This window comes from Hemitrygon akajei, chromosome 25 (assembly GCF_048418815.1).
Source record: "Hemitrygon akajei chromosome 25, sHemAka1.3, whole genome shotgun sequence".
NCBI lineage: Eukaryota > Metazoa > Chordata > Chondrichthyes > Myliobatiformes > Dasyatidae > Hemitrygon > Hemitrygon akajei.
Window position 1 is genome coordinate 43,911,848 of NC_133148.1, and position 25,122 is coordinate 43,936,969.

Consider the following 25,122-nt stretch of genomic DNA (forward strand, 5'->3'; position numbering starts at 1 on the left):
ATAGAAGGATCTATTAACAGAGTTAAGGACGAACTTCTTTGGCTAGGAGATGGTGACTCTTTGGAATTCGTTATCACAGATGGTTATGGAGGCCAAGTGATTGGGTATATTTAAGAGGAGGCTGATAGTTTCTTAGTAAAGGTGTCAAAGGTTATAGGGAGAAGACTGGAGAAGAGGGTTGAGAAGGATAATAAATCAGCTATCATTAAATGGTAGAGTAGGTTCTATGGGCTGAATAGCCTAATTCTGCGCCTTTTCCTTATGTTTTTGTGTATAGACCCTGATGTTTCTGTGGCTCCTTCCAGAAGTTATGTCATCCACAACCAGGGAGTGGGGTTGGGTTAGGATTGGAATGTTGGGAATTGGTAAGGGATGGGGTTGGTGAAGTCAGATTTCGCATTGAGGTTTGGAGGTCAGGATTAGGGTTGATATTGGGACAGCCACAGGGGGTCCAAATTTGGAAGGCAGAATGTCTTGGGCACTAGTTTGGAGATCTTGGACTCAGACTCCTGAGGAATGAGGCTGTTGCTGAAACCACAAGCTGATTTTAGGAGTGGAAGGGGCCCATTCAGCCCTTTGTATCTGTTCTAGTGAAGTTGGCTAATCTTTTCTTCAAGTCTATCAGAGCGAGGCTGAATTGAGAGTGATGGATGAGTTACTGATAGAATATCTTGCCTTGTCACTGTTGGTGTCAATGGCCACTTCACACTAATTTTCCTTTTCTTTATCCAGGGGAGTTTGGTTCGGTAATGGAAGGACAATTAAACCAAGATGATTATTTTCTCAAGGTGGCTGTGAAGACGATGAAAAGTAAGTTTGACACACTTAGGTTTTGTTCTTAAAATGGTCTTCTGACTGAGGATGTGACATTAGAACAAAAGACAAACTGTGGAGGGGCATCATTTTAAAGGGATGGTGGTAAGTATATGGGGATGTCAGAGGCAGGTTTTTTTACACAGAGAGTGGTAGGTTTGTGGAACACCCTGCCAGGGGTGATGACAACATTTATAATAAAATTAGTAAAACTTATCTCTTACCTAAAGGAAAAATCACAAATAAACTATCGAAATATCATCCTATTACTGTTTATAAACCATATATTCAAAATGGCGCCGCAGATGGCGGCCTCGGTGCCGAGCTCTCTGGCTTTTTGTGTGTTTTTGTTCAAGCGTATCCAGTCATATTCAGCAGGGATGAGCTCCTGAACACCAGGCAGATCATTAACAACTACCTTCCAACTTTCCACTCTGACCCGAATAGTTTTTCTGAGATCTTGGTCGGTGGAGCAGCGGTTCTGTATGGATTATGGAAGAGTCGTAAACGAGGGAAGAGAGCCGGTGTGCTTGTTAAACTGAGACTGCGGGGATTCCGCTCCGCGCTCCCAGCGATACACCTCGCCAACGTTCGCTCTCTTCCTAATAAGATGGACGAGCTGCTTCTTCTGACCAGAACCAGCAGAGACTTTGCGAATTCTGCGGCTCTTTGTTTCACTGAAACGTGGCTCGGTGATTCCGTTCCGGACGGAGGTCTGCACGTCCCCGGCTACCAGCTGCTGCGAGCGGACCGCGTCACGGAGTTATCGGGGAAATCAAGGGGTGGTGGAATCTGCTTTTACATCCATGAAGGCTGGTGCACTGACGTTAAGGTTCTTCACAGACACTGCGACCCGAACCTGGAGTTTCTCGTTCTGAACTGTAAGCCTTTCTATTCTCCGCGAGAGTTTTCCTCATTTATCCTTGTCGGTGTTTATGTTCCACCTCAGGCCAACGTGAGCGAGGCCGTTCGGCGGCTGGCTGATCATATTACGTGTTTAGAACGGGAACACACAGATTCGCTGTTGATCATCCTCGGAGATTTCGACAGAGCTAAACTGAATTACGAACTCCCGAAATACAGACAACATGTTAACTGCCCCACCAGGGACAGTAACACTCTGGACCACTGTTATACTATCCTAAATAATGCTTACCGTTCTATTCCTCGTGCAGCCTTAGGACTCTCTGACCACTGTCTGATCTACCTCATCCCAGCCTATAGGCAGAGACTTAAATCTGCTAAGTCTGTGGTGAGGACAGTGAAGAAATGGACCAGTGAGGCGAAACAGCAACTTCAGGACTGTTTTGACACCGCTGACTGGGGTGTCTTTGAAGCTGCAGCCACCAATATACATGAACTGACAGATACTGTGACATCCTACATCAGTTTTTGTGAGGATGCATGTGTACCCACAAACTTTCCGGACCTTCGCCAACAATAAGTCATGGTTTACCCCCAAACTCAGACATCTTCGCCAAGCTAAGGAGTATGCCCACAGGAGTGGGAATAGGGCCCTGTACAGGCTGGCCAGAAATGCACTGACCAGAGAAATCAGAGTGGCCAAGCGGTTCTACTCCGAAAAGTTGAGGAATAATTTCTCAGCTAACGACTCATTGTCGGTGTGGAGAGGCCTGCAGGAGGTCACTGGCTACAGGAGACGCCCTGCCCCCCCGCTGAGGTTAACAAAGCTTTGGCTGACGAACTTAATACCTTTTACTGTAGATTTGAGAGGGTCCATCTTACACCTGTCCCTCCCCCCTCTTCGGTCTCTCTTCCTGCCTTCCCTCGACCATCACTCACTGGCACTCATCCCCCAATCACTGCAATCACCTCCCCACCATCTCTGCCCAGCCCCCCTGGATCACAGCTTAGAATCAGCGAAGGAGAAGTATGTCGACTGTTCCAGCGACTTAAGACCCGAAAATCTCCAGGCCCAGATGGGGTCTCCCCCTCCTGTCTACGAGCCTGTGCTGATCAGCTGGTTCCCATCTTCACTCAGCTCTTTAACAGATCTCTGGAGCTGAGTGAGTTTCCGACTTGCTTCAAGCGCTCTACCATCGTCCCGGTCCCCAAGAAACCCACCATCACAGGACTGAACGACTACAGACCTGTCGCACTGACATCTGTAGTCATGAAATCCTTTGAACGCTTGGTGTTGAACCACCTGAAGACCCTCACCAGCAGCCTGCTGGATCCCCTGCAGTTTGCCTACCGGGCAAATAGGTCAGTAGACGATGCAGTCAACCTGGGACTGCACTATATCCTGCAACATCTGGATCGTCCTGGGACCTATGCTCGGATGCTGTTTGTGGATTTCAGTTCGGCGTTTAACACCATCGTCCCTCATACCCTCTGCTCCAAATTGTCTCACCTTACTGTGCCACCTGACCTCTGCGATTGGATTTACAGCTTCCTGACCAACAGAAGTCAGCAGGTAAGGATGGGACAGGTCACCTCGGATATTCGAATCATCAACACCGGCGCCCCCCAGGGGTGTGTCCTCTCTCCACTGCTGTTCTCCCTCTACACCAATGACTGCACCTCCTCCAACCCCTATGTGAAGCTTTTGAAGTTTGCAGACGACACTACCGTCATCGGACTCATCCAGAATAGTGATGAGTCTGCATATTGACAGCAGGTGGACCAACTGGCGCTCTGGTGCAGTCGGAACAATCTGGAGCTGAACACGCTCAAGACAAAGGAGATGATAGTGGATTTCAGGAGACATCCCCCCGCTATGTCTCCCCTCACAGTCCTCAGCAGCCCTGTGTCCACCGTGGAGAACTTCAGGTTCCTGGGAACCACCATCTCTCAGGATCTGAAGTGGGAGCAGAACATCAGCTCCATCCTGAAGAAGGCCCAGCAGCGGATGTATTTCCTGCGGCTCTTGAGGAAATACGGTCTGCCTCAGGAATTGCTGCTGCAGTTCTACACTGCAGTCATTGAGTCTGTCCTGTGCACCTCCATCATTGTGTGGTTTGGAGCCGCCACCAAGCAGGATAGAACCAGACTACAGCACACAGTGAGGACTGCCGAGCGCATCATTGGAGCCTCCCTGCCCTCTATTGTGGACCTGTACTCTTCCAGGTTGAAGAAGAGGGCGGGGAACATCATAAAGGACTCCTCCCATCCTGCGCACGGACTGTTTGATCTGCTTCCGTCTGGTAGGCGCTTCAGATCCCTCCAGACTAAGACTAATAGGCATTGGAGAAGTTTTTTCCCTACTGCGGTCACTTTGCTGAACAGTTAACTGCCGGTTAACTGTCGGCTAACTATTACTTGGATTGCACTACCTGTATGTATAATCTATATTTTCATTTATATTTATCATTATTATTGTTATGAGCAGAGAGACAACATCTGCCGGAAGTAAATTCCTTGTATGTGCATAGGTACTTGGCGATTAAAGTCTGATTCTGATTCTGATTCTCTGATTCTAATATATAAAATTGTCACATCATGCATTTTATAACTAATCAGCACTTACATAGATAAGCCAAATGCACTTACAAAAGAGCAGAAAGGATGCCCCGCATTAGGGTATGAAAAGATATAAGGAGCAACTGATAATAAATTCTGTAACTCTCAAGCTTAGGCGAGGTAAATTGTCTTGTAAGTTTAGATACTATTAAGGGGCATGTCCTACTGGGGGGGGGGGGGGGGAGGGGGTAGGGTAGGGGGTGCGCACTGTGACCGGATCTCTGCTCTGAGTCTGGTGCTGTGGCTGAGAAGAGCAGAGAGGTGAAGTAGGAGATTCCTTAGTCAGAGGAAGAGGCGAGGTTCTGTGGGCATGATAGAGACACCCGGATGGTATGTTGCCTCCCTGGTGCCAGGATCAGGGATGTCTCAGATTGGGTCCATGACGTTCTCAAAGATAAGGGTGAGCAGCCAGAGGTTTTGGTACATATTGGCATGAAAGACATAGGTAGACAAGATGAGGAGGTCCTGAAGAGAGATTTTAGGGAGCTAGGTAGAAAGCTGAGAAAGAGGACCTCCAGCGTAGTAATCTCTGGATTGTTGTCTGTGCCACATGCAACTGTGGGTAAGAATAGGATGATATGGCAGGTGAATGTGTGGCTGAGCAGCTGGTGTAAGGGGCAGGGTTCAGACTTATGACCTGTACAAAAGGGATGGGATACACCAGAATCGGAGGGGTCCAATATCCTTGTGGCTAGGTTGGCTAGAGTTGTTTGTGTAGGTTTAAACTAATTTGGCAGGAGGATGGGAACTGGAGTGATAGTACTGAAGGTGAGGTAATTGGTTTATAAACAGAAGCAATGCTGAATTGAAAATTGAAAAGGGTGAGTATAGGACTGAGGTTTTATGTCTGAATGCACGCAGTATACAGAATAAGGTCGATGAACTTATAGCACAGTTATAGACTGGTAGGTATGATGTTGTAGGCATCACTGAATCATAGCTGAGAGAAGATTATAGCTGGGACCATAATGTACAAGGGTACACATTGTAACAAAAGGACAAGCAGTAAGGCTGAAGGAGTGTCATTGCTCTGTTGGTAAAAATGAAATCAAATCATTAGAAAGAGGTGACATAGGGTTGGAAGGTGTTGAATTATTGTGGATAGAACAAATTAAAAATAACATGATGGAAGTTATATACAGACCCCCAAACAGTAGTCAGGATGTGGCCTACAGATTACAATGGGAGGTAGAAAATGCATGCCAAAAGGGCAGTCTTACAATAGTCATGGGAGGCTTCAATATGCAGATAGATTGGGAAAATCAGGCTGGTGCTGGATACCAGGAGGGGGCATGTCTAGAATGCCTACAGGAAGGCTTTTTAGAGCAGCTCTTGGTTGAGCCCACTAGGGGATCAATTATTCTGGACTCAGTGTTGTGCAATGAACCAGAATTAATCAGAGACCTCAAGGTAAAGTAACCCTTAGGGGACAGTGATCATAAAATGATCAAATTCACCCTGAAATTTGTGAAAGAGAAGCAAGGTCATGTGTATCAGTATTACAGTGGAGTAAAGGGAAGTGCAGAGGCATGAGAGAGGAGATGGCCAGAATTGATTGGAAAAGAACACTGGCAGAGCAACAATGGCTGGAATTTCTGGAAACAATTCAGAAGGCACAGGATATATCTATTCAAAGAGGAAAAAGTATTCTAGAGGCAGAATGACACCACCATTCCTAACAAAGGGAAGTCAAAGCCAACATAAAAGCCAAAGAGAGGGTATGTAACAGAGCAAAAATTATTGGGAGTTTGAGGATTGGGAAGCTTTTAAATACCAACAGAAGACAATGAAAAAAAAGTTACTAAGAGGTAAAGATGGAATACAAAGTAAGCTAGCTAATAATAGTAAAGAGGATACCAAAAGTAAATAAATATTTTGCATCAGTCTTCATTGTGGAAAAAACACTAGCAGTATGGTGGAAGTTCCATGTGTCAAGGGACATGAAATGTGTGAAGTTACAATTACCAGGAAGAAGGTTCTTCAGAAACTGAAAGTATGAAGGTAGAAAGTCACCTGGAACAGAAGGTGTACACCCCGGTGCTCTGAAAGAGGTGGCTGAAGGGATTATGGAGGCATTAGTAATAATATTTCAAGAATCACTGGATTCTGGAATGGTTCGGGAAGACTGGAAAATTGCAAATGTCACCCCAGTCTTCAAGAAAGGAAAGAGGCAGAAGAAAGGAAATTATAGGCCAGTCAGTCTGGCCTCAGAGGTTGTGAAGATGTTGGAGTTGATTGTTAAGGATTGGTTTCATGGTTCTTGCAGGCACATGATAAAATAGGCCATAGTCAGCTTGGTTTCCTCAAGGGAAAATCTTGCCTGACCAATCTGTTGGATTTCTTTGAGGAAATAACAAGCAGGATAGATAAAATGGAATTGGTGGATGTTGTGTACTTGGATTTTCAGAAGGCTTTTGCAAGGTGTCACATATGAGGTTGTTTAATAGGATAAAACCCCATGGTATTACAGGAAAGATTCTGGCATGGATAAAGCAGTGGCTGATTGGCGGGAGGCAAAGAGTGGGAATAAAGCGAGACTTTTTTGCTTGGCTGCCGGTGACTAGTGTTGTTCTACAGGAGTCTATGTTGGGACCAATTCTTTTTACATTATATGCCAACGATTTGGATGATGGCTTTGTTGCAGTTTGCAGATAGGTGGAGGGGCAGGTAGTTTTGTGGAAGAAGAGAGGCTACAGAAGGTCTTAGATTAGAAGAATGGGCAAAGAAATAACAGATAGAATACAGTGTCCGGAACTATACAGTCTCACACTTTGGTAGAGGAAATGAAAGGGTTGACTATTTTCTAAATGGAGAGAAAATGCAAAAATCTGAAGCACAATGGGACTTGGGAGTCCTTGAGTAGGATTCCCTAAAGGTTAATTTGCAGGTTGGGTCTGTGGTGAGGAAGGCAAATGCGATGTCCGTGTTCATTTCAAGAGGACTAGAATATGTAAGTAAGGATGTAATGTTGAGACTTTATAAAACACTGGTGAGGCTTCACTTGGAGTATTGTGAGCAGTTTTTGGCCGCTTATCTTAGAAAGGATGTGCTGAAACTGGAGAGGGTTCAGTGGAGGTTTATGAAAATGATTCTAGGATTAAGTGGCTTTTCACATGAAGAGCGTTTGATGGCTCTGGGCCTGTATTCACAGGAATTCAGAAGAATGAAGGGTGACCTCATTGAAACCTATCAAATGGTGAAAGGCCTTGATCGAGTGGGTGTGGAGAGGATATTTCCTATGGTGGGAGAATCTAAGACCAGAGGATACAGCTTCAGAATAGAGGGGCATCCTTTTAGAATGGAGATGAGGAGGAATTTATTTAGCCAGAGAGTGGTGAATGTGTGGAATTCTTTGCCACAGGCAGCTGTGGGCGCCAAGTCTTTATGTATATTTAAGGCTGAGGTTGGTAGACCCTTGATTGGTCTGAGCAAAAAGGGATACGGGGGTGTGGGGGGTGAGAGGCAGGAGATGGGGCCGAATAGAAAATAGATCAGCCCTGATAAGGTGGTGGAGCAGACTGATGGGCCAAATTGCCTGATTCTGCTCCTATATCTTATGGTCTTAAGATCTGAAATCAAGCTCAGTGGAAATGTGGTCATCTTTCATGTTAGCAAAATGATTTTGATTCTGTTCTACACTAATGTTTAATAGAGGCTTGTAATATAAATGGACACCCATTACTTGTGAAATTCCTGCAACATCTGATGAAGCATTGGTATACTGTAATGACCCTATTGACTAATAACCAAAAAGTAACATTTACTTTACCTTACTTTACTTTATTGTCACCAAACAATTGATACTAGAGCGTACAATCATCACAGTGATATTTGATTCTGCGCTTCACGCTCTCTGAAGTACAAATCCAAGTAAATATAATAAAAAATTTAAATTATAAATCATAATTAGAAAATAGAAAAGGGAAAGTAAGGTAGTGCAAGTTAGGTCAGGATATTTGGAAGGTACGGCCCAGATCCGGGTCAGGATCCATTCAGCAGTCTTATCACAGTTGGAAAGAAGCTGTTCCCAAATCTGGCCATACGAGTCTTCATGCTCCTGAACCTTCTCCCAGAGGGAAGAGGGACAAAAAGTGTGTTGGCTGGGTGGGTCGTGTCCTTGATTATCCTGGCAGCACTGTTCTGACAGCGTTTGGTGTAAAGTGAGTCCAAGGATGGAAGATTGGTTTGTGTGATGTGCTGGGCTATGTTCACTATCTTTTGCAGCTTCTTCTGGTCTTGGATAGGACAACTTCCAAAGCAGGTTGTGATGCACCCTAGAAGAATGCTTTCTACGGTGCATCTATAAAGATTAGTGAGGGTTTTAGGGGACAGGCCAAATTTCTTCAGCTTTCACAGGAGGTAAAGGCACTGGTGGGCCTTCTTGGCAATGGACTCTGCTAGGTTAGACCAAATCAGGTCATTTGTGATATTCACCCCAAGGAACGTAAAGCTATTGACCTGTTCCACCTGCGCACCACCGATGTAGACAGGGTCGTGTGCGGTCCGCTACTCCTTCTGAAGTCAACAACCAATTCCTTCGTCTTGCTGACGTTGAGGGATAGGTTATTGTCTTCGCACCATGCCACCAGGTTCCTAATTTCCTCTCTGTACTCAGACTCATCATTACCCAAGATACAGCCTACAATTGTGGTGTCATCAGCAAACTTATATACTGAATTCGATGGAAACTTGGCTACACAATCATGGGTGTACAGTGAGTACAGCAGGGGGCTGAGTACACACCGGTGCTCAGAGTGATTGTAGAGGAGAGCTTGACCCCTATTTTTACAGCCTGGGTCCTGTCTGTGAGGAAATTGAAGATCCAGCTGCAGAACTGAGTGCTAAGACCCAGTTTCCGGAGCTTAGGAATCAGTTTATTTGGAATGATTATTATCATTATCAAAACAAACCGAGGCATTTTCCAGGGCAACTCTCTAAGCCCACTATGGTTTTGTCCAGCTTTAAACACACTCTGATTCACTGCAATGGACCAAAATATGGTATCTAATCAGAGAAACCAAACAAACTACCGTAGATTCCGGACTACAGAGCGCACCTGATTAAAAGCCGCAGGCTCTAATTTTAGAAATAAAATCAATTTTTTAATTGTAAAGGCCGCACCGGATTTTAGGCCGCACCGCTACTTTTAAATATACATACGTATCGGTAACACAAATTACATTGCATATACTTTTTTACTGAACAGCACGAACAACATTCCAATATCTCCTAGCGACTGGTAAAAATATATATACTGCAGCCTACCAGGAAAAGTTATTGATCGACTTTAACTTAAAAGCAGCGTTTTCGATCGGGTCTAATCGGGTCTGACGCTTGCGCAATGCGATCGGGTCTAATCGGGTCTGACGCTTGCGCATTGCGATCGGGTCTAATCGGGTCTGACACGCTTGCGCAATGCGATCGGGTCTAATCGGGTCTGACGCTTGCGCAATGCGATCGGGTCTAATCGGGTCTGACGCTTGCGCATTGCGATCGGGTCTAATCGGGTCTGACGCTTGCGCATTGCGATCGGGTCTAATCGGGTCTGACGCTTGCGCAATGCGATCGGGTCTAATCGGGTCTGACGCTTGCGCATTGCGATCGGGTCTAATCGGGTCTGACGCTTGCGCAATGCGATCGGGTCTAATCGGGTCTGACACGCTTGCGCAATGCGATCGGGTCTAATCGGGTCTGACGCGCTTGCGCAATGCGCTCGGGTCTAATCGGGTCTGACGCTTGCGCATTGCGATCGGGTCTAATCGGGTCTGACGCTTGCGCAATGCGATCGGGTCTAATCGGGTCTGACACGCTTGCGCAATGCGATCGGGTCTAATCGGGTCTGACGCGCTTGCGCAATGCGCTCGGGTCTAATCGGGTCTGACGCTTGCGCATTGCGATCGGGTCTAATCGGGTCTGACACTTGCGCATTGCGATCGGGTCTAATCGGGTCTGACACGCTTGCGCAATGCGATCGGGTCTAATCGGGTCTGACGCTTGCGCAATGCGATCGGGTCTAATCGGGTCTGACACGCTTGCGCAATGCGATCGGGTCTAATCGGGTCTGACGCGCTTGCGCAATGCGCTCGGGTCTAATCGGGTCTGACGCTTGCGCATTGCGATCGGGTCTAATCGGGTCTGACGCGCTCGGGTCTTGCTTTTCTTCGAGTATTTTCCATGTTGATGAGGGTGAGTACAAATGACTGATTTACAATAATTTAATTGTGAAAGTGCGCTTGATTTATCGTACAATTTCATTGGACCTCTGTGAACTACTCATCAATTTTATTGGTCTACTGTTACGAGGCAAAATGTTTACGAGGCGGCATGAAAAAAAACCATGTATTAGCCGCTCTGGATTATAGGCCGCAGAGTTCAAAGCTGTTCAAAATGTGGGAAAAAAGTAGCGGCTTATAATCCGGAATCTACGGTATACATCGACACACCTTCTATACATGGATGATCAGTAATGCTAAAGCAATTAAATCAAATAGAAGAGCTATTTTCAAATGATATAAACATGAACTTCAAATTAGATAAGTACAGAACATTAAATACAGATAGGTGCCTTAGAGCTAGTAGAATACAAGACAGAGCAGCAGGATTGCTGATTGCTGAATATGAAACATGGAAGTATCTGGGATATGAACTCGCAAAGAAAATATAGTGTGATAAAGAGAAACATTTTGACAGAATTTACTTCAAGGCTTAAGAAAATCTGTTGGATTTGAACAGAGCTGAGCAGTAAAAATGTAACAAAGACAATAAAGACTTTCGCTTTACCTATATTAATGTATTCCTTTGGCTTAAGACCTTAGTTTACAAAGAAAAATAAGAACTGAAATGACAAATTTCAGGAAACAGGTACACTCAGACGCACTTAGATTAACACTACCTGGGACTAAAGGGGGAAGAGGAATAGCACATAATAAAAATTTACACAGCAGTCAGATAAAATTTCTAAGGATATATTTTCATCAGCACTCCATGTGAACATAATGCAATTCTGATAAGAATTATACATGGCTAAATTTTAATGAAAACACAACCCCAAAAAATGAAGAAATTATCACTATTGAATTAGAATTTGACTTTATTTCTTACATCCTTCACATACATGAGGAGTAAATAACTTTGTTACATCTCCGTCTAAATGTGCAATGTGCAATTTATAGTAATTTATAATAAATAGTATGTACAATAAGACAGTCAATGTAGCATAGAAATAGAATTGTATCAGTGTGAATTAATCAGTCTGATGGCCTGGTGGAAGAAGCTGTCCCGGAGCCTGTAGGTCCTGGCTTTTATGCTGCGGTATCATTTCCCGGATGGTAGCAGCTGGAACAGTTTGTGGTTAGGGTCACTTGGGTTCCCAATGATCCTTCTGGCCCTTGTTACACAGCTGTCTCTGTAAATGTCCTGAATCAAGGGAAGTTCACATCTACAGATGCACCGAGCTGTCTGGACCACTCTCTGCAGAGTCCTGTGATTGAGGGAAGTACTGTTCCCATACCAGGAAGTGATGCAGCCTGTCAGGATGCTCTCAGTTGAAGAAAAAGTGAACCAATGGAAGAGCATGACCCTCCATGGAAGATATTCCCACGATCTGAGGCAGACTAAATGTCAACAAGGAAGCATCAAAAGCCTGGTTCAGAGTTGGAGATCTCTTCCCAGAAACAGAAGGGTTCCTTGTGGCAATACAGGACCAGGTGGTTGACATAAAAAAATGATCAGAAATACATAATAAAAGACCATCAAATTCAATGCAGAAAATGCCAAGAGAAACCAGAAACAATCCAACACAGTATAGGATCCTGCAACAATTTAACTAATTTGATTAATTACGCAGTAAGTGGCAAACATCATTTACCAAAATCTTGCTTTAAAATACAAACTAGTAAAACAAACCATACATTATCATAAATACAAGTTTGACCCAGTTTTAGAGTCAGAATCCCACAAATTATATCATGACCAATCTGTTATTACAGCTAAGACAATCCATAATAATCATCTGAATATAGTAATACAGGATAAGCATGCAAAAACAATTTATTTAATAGATATAACCATTCCAAACACACATAATTTACCAAAATCAATAAGTAAAAAACACCAGAAATATGCTGAATTAAAAGAGGAAATTGAAAGACTTTGGAACAAGGTATATATTGTCCCAATAGTAATATCCACAACTGGAATCATACCAAAGGCACTACACAATAGTATTAAACAATTAGGGCTACATAGCAATATTTGTGTAAATCTTTTGAAAACAACAATACTATACACCACTAGAATAGTTTGAAAGTTCCTGGCAATTGAGAAATATGTATGCTTGACTATGGCCATACCTCAGATTTTACCAGCTTGAGCTGAGAAATAAATAACTAAAAATAATAATAGTAACTTATTTATAAAGCACTTTTTATACAGATTATGTGGTTCTAAGTGCTTTACAATGGGATAAAGTGCAAATATGAAAATAAAAGTAAAATTTTAGTTAAAAGCAAGGTTAAATAAATAGGTTTTGAGGTGTCAACTGAGTCTTCATCCTTTTTTGTTTTAGGTATTGCATTCCACAGTTTAGGAGCTTGGTTCAAAAAATATGAGCTGCCAATTTTCTTTCAGGGAGATTGTTTAGATTTAAGAGACACATTAGGGATACATTAGGCAGATATATTAGGGACATTTAAGAAACTCTTAGATAGGCACACAGATGATACAAAAATGGAGGGTTATGTAAGAACGTAGGGATAGATCAATCTTCAATTGTGTTAAAAGGCATTACATCCTGGTCTGAGACCTGTACTGTGTTGTAATGTTCAATGTTCTAACTCAACGGGTTAGACAATACCGTAGATTCCGGACTACAGAGCGCACCTGATTAAAAGCCGCAGGCTCTAATTTTAGAAATAAAATCAATTTTTTAATTGTAAAGGCCGCACCGGATTTTAGGCCGCACCGCTACTTTTAAATATACATACGTATCGGTAACACAAATTACGTTGCATATACTTTTTTACTGAACAGCACGAACAACATTCCAATATCTCCTAGCGACTGGTAAAAATATATATACTGCAGCCTACCAGGAAAAGTTATTGATCGACTTTAACTTAAAAGCAGCGTTTTCGCTCGGGTCTGACGCGCTTGCGTAACGCGATCGGGTCTAATCGGGTCTGACGCGCTTGCGTAACGCGATCGGGTCTAATCGGGTCTGACGCGCTCGGGTCTTGCTTTTCTTCGAGTATTTTCCATGTTGATGAGGGTGAGTACAAATGACTGATTTACAATAATTTAATTGTGAAAGTGCGCTTGATTTATCGTACAATTTCATTGGACCTCTGTGAACTACTCATCAATTTTATTGGTCTACTGTTACGAGGCAAAATGTTTACTAGGCGGCATGAAAAAAAACCATGTATTAGCCGCTCTGGATTATAGGCCGCAGAGTTCAAAGCTGTTCAAAATGTGGGAAAAAAGTAGCGGCTTATAATCCGGAATCTACGGTATATGTCCAGGGAAACAGCCAGTTGATGTTTTGAGTTCAGACCCTTCATTAAATATCCTCCATGTATTCTCACCCTGCTGATCACTAGTTGAACTTACAGTATTTCTTGGACATGGGGAGACGTGGCTATGGAATGGTGGGGATGTTATGTGGCTGTGGAGAGGGAGACATTGAATGTTGTCAGGACAAAGTTCAGAGAAGGGTGAGGACTGATCCCGATCTTCTTAACCCCTCCCTCATCTCTGCTACACTGACCTCCTTTGCACTGAGGTCTTGCAGAACAACCCCCTCTGTGGTTGACTCCCTCCTTCTTGTGTTAACCTATCGCGGGCAGAAGCCCTCCTGCTTTGACCTCTCATGGGCTGACCAATGCTTCATTGTCCACAGTTGCGATCTGTACCCGGACGGAGATGGAAGACTTCCTCCGCGAGGCCGTCTGCATGAAAGAGTTTGACCATCCCAACGTCATGCGTCTGCTAGGTAAAGATCACCTCATGTGATTTGCTTTAACGAACTGGTGGTGTGGACCCTGCTCCTGTGGCCAGTCTGGTCTACCATGCAGTCAAAGGGTATGGGGAGGAGAAGGCAGGGCAGTGGGGTTGACTGGAAGAATTGGATCAGCCTATGACTGCATGGCAGAGGAGACTCGATGGGCTGAATGGCCTACTTCTGCTCCTATATCTTATGGCCTTACAGTCATGGCAAGGACTTAGCCTAGTGTTCCCAAACTTGTGTTGCATTTTGTCAGACCCCCCCCCGATAGCATGGATGGGGATGATTGTGGGGCCTCCATTACACATTCCGATCCCTCTGGAACCTTCCCCCGGCTGACTTCCCAAAGGTGGCCATTCTCAGAATGAACATCTTGGGGCTGATGTATCCACCAATTTCCACTTTGTGCGTTGACACCCTCTCCCACGTGGCTGACCACTCTCTCATTATGGTTTGTGTCAAGGCTTCAGAGCTTACATTGTGGGGTCAACATCCAGGGCTGGCCCCTCTGCGATAGGTCCACCCCACCAAATGGGCCTTTCTTTGATGACTCTCTAGGTTGACCTCTTGTGTCCCATCTGGATTAACCTCAGGGTTGATGTTAACGACCTGACTGGGTTAACCTCAGGGTTGATGTCGGTGACCCATCTGGGTTAATCTCAGGGTTGATCTTGGAGACCTGTCTAAGGTTGGGACCGATCAAGAGATGGAGGTGTTGGAGGATAAATGGACCAAAGGTAATTGGACTCTGCTGATTATTAAGCTGCAGGAGATCTCACCCCAGTTTTTTCCCCACCTCCCAGTGGCATGCAGGTCAGTGGGTTAATTGGCCCTGGTGTGTAGATATGTGGTAAAATCTTGGGGGAAGATGATGGGAATGTGGATAGAATAAAATGGGGTCGGCATGGACTCGATGGACCAAAGGGCCTGTTTCTGATTGTGTGACTCTTGAGATAGACACATTTCCCCAGTTTTGGCTCAGTTCCACTGAGGTGGCCACCACAGTTTTTCAGTAAATCTTACGTGCAGCACAGAGCTACTACCTCCCAGAGAAGTGGGTTCAGTGCTGACCTCTGACACTGTCTGAGTGGAGTTTGCACGACCTCCAAGTGATTGTGTGGGTTCTCCTCACCCCCCCTCCCCATGCTCCAACATTCTCTGTGTGGAGTTTGCATGTACTCTCTGTGATTGTGTGGGTTTCCCTCACCACCCCCCAACCCCACCATGCTCTAGGTTCCTCGCACATCCTAGATGTCATACGGGTTTGGCAGGGTTTAGAGGTCATTGTGAATTGCCCCCAGGACATGGATAAGAGGTGGAATCTGGGGAGCGTTGATGGGGGAATATAATGTGTGTAAATGGGTGGGTAATGGGAAAGCAGATTTGATGGGCTGAAGTGCCTGATGTATCTTTCACTCTGTGTGCAGGGGTGTGTCTGCAGAGCCATGAGAATGAAGGCTTTCCCTCCCCGGTGGTCATCCTGCCCTTCATGAAACATGGAGACCTGCACAGTTTCCTGCTGTACTCTCGGCTGGGGGAGAACCCTCTGGTAAGAGCCTGTCTCCCTCTGTCCACTAGCCTAACCCCACCTAACTACCCCTCCTTGTTCAGGAACCCCTCCACCCTCAGTCCCTCCTCTCAGCTTATCCCAGTCAGCCTCTAGCAGCACCTGCAATGACATCAAAGCAAGGCACTTTGAGAATGCAGTGCACAATCTGCTAGAAGAACTCTGAATCAAACAGTATCCGTAGTAAGCTGAAGGAATTGTCAGCATTTTGAGTTGAAACTCAGGGCGTCAATACAAAATTTCAACGATTCTTCCCCCTCCACTGTTCCAGCATATTGTTTTGTCCCACAGCCTGCTGTCTGTTACAGGATCCTAGTACAGGATCCCTTAAGCTTCCTCAGTCAGTGCCACCACCTGCTGCATCATTCAGTCTCCCTCTGCCAGTCCCTTTGTCCTCTGCACAATATTCTTGACTTTTCAAACTGAGTCTTCAACTAGAAGCGTTAACTGATTCTCCCTCCACAGAAACTACCTGGGCTGCTGAGTGTCTCCAGCATTTTCTGCTTTTATTTCAGCTCTCCTACATCTGTGGGTTTTTATTTGCCATTCGGCAGGTGGGGAGGGAAGTGACCTGTTGCATGGAGCTTGCTGGTGTTCATACAGTTACCTGCAAGGAACAGCTGTGCCCTCTGCTGTCCACTCTGCTATACTGCAGTTGCAAACACTGTGTGTGAACAAGCTTATTACCCTTCCCAAAGCAAAGTTACTCCTCCAGTTTTATACAATTGTTGACCTCAAAGAACAGCAGTGTTGTATTTCTGTGACACATCGGTGATAATAACAGGACAATTCACAGTAGAGGCAAGAGTGATCTTCAATATCACCTGTTTTGATTGAATGTCTCTTCCATAACTTCTCGACTGTTGAACATAAAGCAAGAGATGCTGAAAGATAGAAACAAAATGTAATCAAGATACTCAACAGGTCAGGCAGCATCCGTGGAGAGAAAAATGGAGCTAATGCTTCAGGTTGGAGTGTCCTGATATCCACAGATGCTGCCTGACCTGCTTTGTGTTTCTATGTTAAGGTTCTGAAACCTGGAGGAATCTGTGGAGACAGGGGTATGGGATAACCTACAGGGTTATTTCTGCTTTCCACAGACACTGCTGGACCTGCTGAAAAAACTAATCTCAGGGTTTTATATAGTGATATATATGTACTTCAATTATAAATTTACTTTGAATTGAATTGAGTTCCTCCAGCAATTTCCATTTTGGTCCCATTAGTTAAAAGCAGGCAGAGCTGTGCCCTCTGCTGTCCACTCTGCTATACTGCAGTTGCAAACACTGTGTGGGAACAGGCAAGTTCTGTCTCACCACCTTCCTTCATCGCTGCCTCCTGCAGACACAATCCCCCATTTGCAAACCTCTCTCCACAAATACACCCCACACACGCACATACACACACAGACACAAACACTGGGACACATACATAATTACACACACACACACAGACACTGAGGGAGTGTTGTTTCACAGTACCTCAGTATATGACATAATATACCAATTTATCTGTCTCTCTGACTCACTGCCTCTTCTATCCTTGCCTCCTTGTGAGATGCTGATGATGTGCTTTCCCTTTCAGTACCTCCCGATACAGACCCTGGTGAAGTTCATGGTGGACGTTGCCCGGGGGATGGAGTACCTCAGCAACAAGAACTTCATCCACAGGGACCTGGCTGCTCGCAACTGCATGTGAGTTGGGGTGGAATGCACCCTGCACTCTCCCGCCCACTGAGTCCCTCTCAATGCAACCTGCAGACTCAGCAACATCATGTCTGAGGCACAAGCTGACACCAAAGTTTAAAATCAGGTTTATTGTCATCTGCACAAGTACATGTATGCACAGATGCAATAAAATACTTATTTGCAGCTGCATCACAGACATGTAGCTTCAGATGCACAACTTTCAGAAGAAAAATATGAATTATTCACAACTTTAACAAAGAAGAACACAACTAGAACAGAAAAAAAAACTCGAGTGCAAAGTGGTCAGTGTTGCTGTTCGTGCAGTTGTTTCAAGAATCAAATGGTTACAGTGAAGTAGCTGTTCCTGAAACTGGTGGTGTGAGACTTCAGGCTTCTGTACCCCCTGCCCGATGGAAGCTGTGAGAAGAGGGCATAGTTTGGACGGTGGGTTCTTTGATGATTGATGCTGCCTTCTTGAGGCAGAGCCTCCTGTTGGTACTATCAGTGGAGGAGGAGGGCTGTGCCCATGATGTATTGGACTGAGCATACTACTTTGCAGCTTCTTACATTCCTGTATGTTTGAATTGCTGTACCAGCCCATGATGTAGGACACTTTCATCAGAACATCTCTGGGGACTGGATCTTTAGGCTCTTTGGTCCATCAAGTCTGCTCTACCATTTCATCATGGCTGATCTAACCTTCCTCTCAGCCCCAATCTCATTGCTGCTCTGCTGTCATCCCTGCCAGTGTTCTTTTCCAATCAATTCTGGCCAACTCCTCTCTCATGCCTCTGTAATTCCCTTTACTCCACTGTAGTACAGATACATCTGACTTTAGTGTCTGCTTCTTAAATTTCAGGGTGAATTCGATCATATTATGATCACTTTCCCCCAAGGGTTCTTCTCCTTAAGATCTCTTATCAATTCTGGTTCATTGCACAACATCCAATCCAGAATAGCCGATCCCCTACTGGGCTCAACCACAAGCTGCTCTAAAAAGCCCTCTCAAAGGCACTCTAGAAACTCCCCCTCCCAGAATCCAGCACCAACCTGATTTTCCAAATCTACTTGCATACTGAAGTCCCCCATGACTACTGTAACTTTGCCCTTTTGGCATGCATTTTTATCTCCTGTTGTTCTTTGTAGACCATATTCTTGCTACTGTTTGGGGAGTTATACAACTCCCATCAGGGTCTTTTTACCCTTGCAGTTCTTTGTTCTATCCACAGAGATTCAATACCTTCTAACCCTATGTCACCTTCATCTAATGATTTGATTTGATTTTTTACCAACAGAGCAATGCTGCCCCTTCTTCCTTCTTGCCTGTCCTTTTGATGCAAAGGATATTAAGCTCCCAGCTATAATCTTCTTTCAGCCGTAATTCAGTGATGCCTACATCATCATACCTGCCAATGTGCAATTGTGCTGCAAGTTCATCTAGTTTAATCCGTATACTGTGCGTATTCAAATATAACATCCTCAGTCCTATATTCACTCTTCTCAATTTTGTCTGCCTTTTTACTGCAACTCATCCTGTTGACTGCAATATTGCCCTGTCATCAGCCTCTCCTCACTACACATTGTCCAGCTACCTCATCTTCAGTACTATTATCTGCCTTTCCTATGATAATTCTTGGATTGGAATATAGGCAGCATTTGCAGAATCTCTTGTGATCCCACTTGTATAATGTTTGTTTTTGTGTACTGTATACCTTTGAGCAGCATGCTCAACTTTTCAATTCATAACGTTGTCTGAGGTCTTTACCAACATCTTCCTCCACAACCACTCCACTAACTGTCCTGGCACTCTGGTTCCCATCTGCCTGCAACTCTAGTTTAAGGCTTCTTCTCAAGCGGGAAAGGTGTACAGTAAACAAAAACAGAAATTATACAAGTGGAATCACGTGAGATTCTGCAAATGCTGGAAGTCCAGAGTAACACACACAAAATGCTGGAGAAACTCAACAGGTGAGGCAGCATCTATGGAGAGGAATAAACAGCCACCATTTCTGGCTGAAACCCTTCATCATGATAGGAGTGGAAAGGAGTGGAAGCCAGAATAAGGAGGTGAGGGGAAGGGAAGGAGGACAAGCTGACAACTAATGGGTGAGACTAGGTGAAGGGAAAGATGGGGAGTAGGGAATCGAGAAGAAGTAAGAAGTTGGCTGGCAGTAGGTGTAAGAGATAAAGGGCTAAAGAAGAACATATCTCATAGGAGAGGATAGTGGACCATGGGAGAAAGGGAAGGAGGAGGAGTACCAGAGAAAATTATTGCTGTGAACTTGGAAATGCTGACTGAGTTGGAAGGAGGAGTGGTACCAGAGGAAATTACTCCTGTGAATTTGGAAACACTGACTGGGTTGGGCCAAAGTTGACTCTGCCATCAATGTTGAAGAGGACTATAACATCTCAGCAGGGTACTGGCTGGAATCAGTCATGCCCCAAGCACCTGCTGGCTGTCACTCACAATTTCTCCTAGCCTAGTTAGATCCATGGGATCGTGAACCCGGACACAACTTTTGAATCATTAAAGTTGTCTTGTTGGAAGCTGATCCACAAACATGCACCGTGCGTGTGCGTGGCTGTAATCACTGATTCTTCCATCTCACGCTGAGTCATCGACTCCGAGCCTGGAATTAGTGTCATACAACTTTGAAACAAGCCCTTTGGCCCATCCAGTAGGTCCTGACTACGGAACTCCCATTTACACCAAACCCATTTTACTCTCTCTATGTTTCAGTCAGTTGTTTTCTGAGTCAAACGAACACATTGGATGTAACAAAACTCATCAATGAAGGTGGAGCAGTGAATGTAGTGTATATGGTTTTTAGTAAGGCATTTGATGAGTTTTCCCATGCAAGGCTCCTTCAGAAAGTAAAGGGGCATGGGATCCAAGGAGATCTTGCTTTGTAGATTCAGAATTGGCTTGCCCACAGAAGACAAAGGGTGGTTGTAGATGGTTTGTGTTCTGCATGGAGGTCGGTGACCAGTGGTGTTCCACAGGGATCTGTTCTGGGACCCCTCCTCTTTGTGATTTTTATAAATGACCTGGATGAAGAAGTAGAAGGGTTGGTTAGTGTTTGTTGATAACACAAAGGTTGGGGGATGTTGTGGATAGTCTGGGGGGTTGTCAGGGGTTACAGTGGGATATTGACAGGATGCAGCACTGGGCTGAGAAGTGGCATATGGACTTCAACCCAGCTAAGTGTGAAGTGGTTCATTTTGGTAGGTCAAATTTGAAGATGGAATATAATATTAATGGTAAGACGCTTGGCAGTGTGGAGGATCTGAGAGATCTTGAATCCATGTCCATCGGACACTCAAAGCTGCTGCTCAGGTTGATAGTGTTGTTAAGAAGGCATATGGTGTGTTGGCCTTCATCAACCATGGGATTGTCTTCAAGAGCCGTGAGGTAATGTTGCAGCTATATAAGACCTTGGTCAGACCCCATGTGGAGTACTGTGCTCAGTTCTGGTCACCTCACTACAGAAAGGATGTGGAAGCCATAGAAAAGGTGCAGAGGCGATTTGCAAGAATGTTGCCGGGATTGGAGGGCATACCTTATGAGAATACATTAAGTGAACTTGCTCTTCTCTCCGTGGAGCGACAGAGGATGAGAAGGTGACCTGATAGAGGTGTATAAGATGATGAGGGGCATTGATTGTGTGGATAGCCAGAGGCTTTTTTCCAGGGCTGAAATGGCTAACACAAGGGGGCATAGTTTTAAGGTGCTTGGAAATAGGTACAGAGGGGATGTTAGGGGTAAGTTTTTCACACAGGTGGGTGTATGGAATGGGCTGCCAGCAGCGGTGGTGGAAATGGATGTAATAGGGTCTTTTAAGAGCCTCTTAGAGGCTTTTTAAGAGCCACTCATTCTCACAGTTAGTGTCACTGAAAATCTGTGGGCTGTATGATGTCTCGGTTCATTATTCTCCCTTTCTTTCTCATCTTCCCTCTCCCCTCCACTTCCTTCTCCCCTTCTCCTCCCTTTCCAATCTCTCCAACCTCTCTTTCATATTCTCTTTCTCCCCTCTATCTCTCATTGTAGGTTGAATGAAAACATGAGTGTCTGTGTGGCTGATTTTGGCCTTTCCAAAAAAATCTACAACGGGGATTACTATCGCCAGGGCCGAATCTCAAAGATGCCCGTGAAGTGGATCGCAATCGAAAGCCTGGCAGACAGAGTTTACACAAGCAAGAGTGATGTGGTATGTACACTGTACCCTGAGCCACTTGGAGCTTTAACATGGAAAATAATATCTTAGTGTATGCAGTTCCCTGTTGGAACTGGAGATGTTGCCATACAGAGAGTCTTATGAAGTTAAGAATAAGGTGCCAATCTTTTAATTATAGTAATTTTTTTTAGGTGTTCTGTGGTTAAGAAGGCATATGGTGCATTGGCCTTCATCAGTCGTGGGACTGAGTTTAAAGAGCCGAGAGGTAATGTTGTAGCTATATAGGACCCTGGTCAGACTACAGACCTACACAGGACTGCGTAAAGTGCAGAAAAACAGTGCAGGCATTACAATAAATAATAAACAGGACAATAGGGGAAGGTGTCAGTCCATGCTGTGGGTATTGAGGAGTCTGATAGCTTGGGGGAAGAAACTGTTACATAGTCTGGTCGTGAGAGCCCGAATGCTTTGAAGCCTTTTCCCAGATGGCAGGAGGGAGAAGAGATTGTATGAGGGGTGCATGGGGTTCTTCATAATGCTGTTTCCTTTGTGGATGCAGCGTGTAGTGTAAATGTCCGTGATGGCGGGAAGAGAGACCCCGATGATCTTCTCAGCTGACCTCAATATCTGCTGCAGGGTCTTGCGATCCGAGATGGTGCAATTTCAGACCCAGGCAGTGATGCAGCTGCTCAGGATGCTCTCAATACAACCCCTGTAGAATGTGATGAGGATGGGGGGTGGGAGATGGACTTTCTTCAGCCTTCGCAGAAAGTAGAGATGCTGCTGGGCTTTCTTTGCTAAGTAGCTGGTGTTGAGGGACCAGGTGAGATTCTCCGTCAGGTGAACACCAAGAAATTTGGTGCTCTTTACAATCTCTACCGAGGAGCCGTCGATGTTCAGCGGGGAGTTTTGTTCACAGTAAGAGACAGGTTGTTGGCTCTGCACCAGTCCGTTAGCTGCTGCACCTCCTCTCTGTAAGCTGACTCGTCATTCTTGCTGATGAGACCCATCACGGTCGTGTCATCGGCGAACTTGATGATGTGGTTCGAGCTGTGTGTTGCAGCACAGTCGTGGGTCAGCAGTGTGAACAGCAGTGGACTGAGCACGCAACCCTGGGGAGCCCCCATGCTCAGTGTGATGGTGTTGGAGATGCTGCTCCTGATCCGGACTGACTGAGGTCTCCCAGTCAGGAAGTCTAGGATCCAGTTGCAGAGGGAGGTGTTCAGGCCCTGTAGGCTCAGCTTTCCAATCAGTTTCTGAGGGATGATTGTGTTGAATGCTGAACTGAAGTCTATGAACAGCATCCGAACGTATGTGTCTTTTTTTGTCTAGATGGGTTAGGGCCAGGTGGAGGGTGGTGGCAATGGCGTCATCTGTTGAGCGGTTGGGATGGTACGCAAACTGCAGGGGGTCCAGTGAGGGGGGCAGCAGGGTCTTGATATGCCTCATGACGAGCCTGTCGAAACACTTCATGATGATGGATGTAAGTGCAACGGGACGGTATTCATTTAGGCAGCACACTGAAGACTTCTTCGGCATGGGGACGATGGTGGCGGCCTTGAAGCACGTTGGAACGGTGGTGCTGCTCAGGGAGATGTTGAAGATGTCAGTGAGAACATCTGCTAGCTGGTCTGCACATCCTCTGAGCACTCTACCAGGGATGTTGTCTGGTCCAGCAGCCTTCCGTGGGTTGACCCTGCACAGGGTTCTTCTCACGTTGGCCATGGTGAGAAACAGCACCTGGTCATTTGTAGGAGGGGTGGACTTCCTCGCTGCCACGTCATTTTCTGCCTCAAACCGGGCGTAGAAGTTATTCAGCGCATCTGGGAGGGAGGCATCACCTGCACAGTCAGGTGATGTTGTCCTGTAATTGGTGATGTCCTGGATGCCCTTCCACATGCGCCGCGTGTCGCTGCTGTCCTGGAAGTGGCTGTGGATTAGCTGGGTGTGTGCACGCTTTGCCCCTCTGATGGCTTGGGACAGTTTGGCCCTTGCTGTTGTTAGAACTACCTTATCGCCTGATCTGAAGGCGGAGTCACGGGACCTCAGCAGCACACGCACCTCCATGGTCATCCATGGCTTCTGGTTAGCGCGTATATTGATGGTCTTGGACAGAGTAACATCATCAATGCGCTTGCTGATGTAGCTGGTCACTAATGCTGTGTACTCCTTTAAGTTGGTAGAGTCGCCATCGGTTGCAGCCTAGGTAGTTCTAAAGTAGGGACATGTTCGGCACAGCTTTGTGGGCCAAAGGGCCTTTATTGTGCTGTTATGTTTTCTATGTTCTATGTTCATACAATTAAAAATAACAGGAACCAATTCACTCTACTGTAAGGGAGAGAAAGTAAAGTAGGATTAAAAAAAGACAAGAAGACAAAGAAGTTGAGGTCATCTTATACATTAAGCTCACTGTCCAAAGGGATAAGGCAATTTCCATTGATTTGAGATAGCCTATAAAGTAGGATCAAGTGGAGTGACAGCAGTAAAACTCAGAAACTTCCAGAAAAATACAGAAACAGGTATAATACAATTACTGAAAATTCACTGAAAAATGACATGTCTATAAGGAAAAATACAAGAAAATGTAGGAGGAGTTAAGCTATGACACTTTAATGCAATGGGCCTTTACACAAAGAGTAGGGGTGTTTAGAGTGCATTGCAAACAGAATAGGGCTGACTGGAATGCATTGTACACGGAGTGAGGGATGTCTTGAATGCATTGTACAGAGTGTGGGGGTCTGGAATGCATTGTACAGAGTGTGGGGGTCTGGAATGCATTCTACACAGAATGGAGGGTGTCTGTAAAACATTGTACACAGACGGGGGTGCATGGAATGCATTGCACACAGAGTGGGGGGGCTGTCTGGAATGTTTTGTACACAGACTGGGGGGGTGTTTGGAATGCATTGTACACAGACTGGGGGTGTCTGTAATGCATTGTACACAGAGTGGGGATGTCTAAGATGCATTGTACACAAACTGGGTGGTGTCTGGAATGCATTGTACTCTGTGTCAGTATATGGAATGCATTTGGGAGGTCATGGTGGCAAATACAGAGAGACATGTAAGAATCTTTTAGGCAGACAGATAATGGAGGGACATGGACATTGTATAGGCTGAAGGGATCAGTGTAATTTAATTTCTTGTTTAATTAGTTGGACACAAAATCATGGGCTGAAGAGTCTTTTCCCATGCTGTACTGTTCTATGTTTCTGTTGACTGGGAATGGCATTGATCCGAGAGCAGCGATCAGTTTGTTATCCTCATCACCAGAGATCAGAATCAGGTTTACTGCCACTGACACATTGAATATTGTGAAATCTGTGGTTTTGTAGTACACCCTATCCTCGTTACATGCGGGGGATACGTTCCTCGCAATCGGCACATAATGTG

General features: G+C 45.2%; 1 protein-coding gene across 2 annotated transcripts in view; it reads left to right on the forward strand.

Annotated features, from left to right (window-relative positions):
* Window positions 1-25,122, forward strand: part of axl (AXL receptor tyrosine kinase) — a 177,862-nt gene that overhangs the window by 144,120 nt on the left and 8,620 nt on the right. For both annotated transcript variants that reach the window (XM_073029426.1, XM_073029427.1), the window contains 5 exons: window positions 733-810; window positions 14,195-14,287; window positions 15,727-15,848; window positions 17,451-17,560; window positions 21,603-21,762. In XM_073029426.1, the coding sequence (XP_072885527.1) occupies window positions 733-810; window positions 14,195-14,287; window positions 15,727-15,848; window positions 17,451-17,560; window positions 21,603-21,762 (563 nt within the window). The remainder of the gene's footprint in view (window positions 1-732; window positions 811-14,194; window positions 14,288-15,726; window positions 15,849-17,450; window positions 17,561-21,602; window positions 21,763-25,122) is intronic.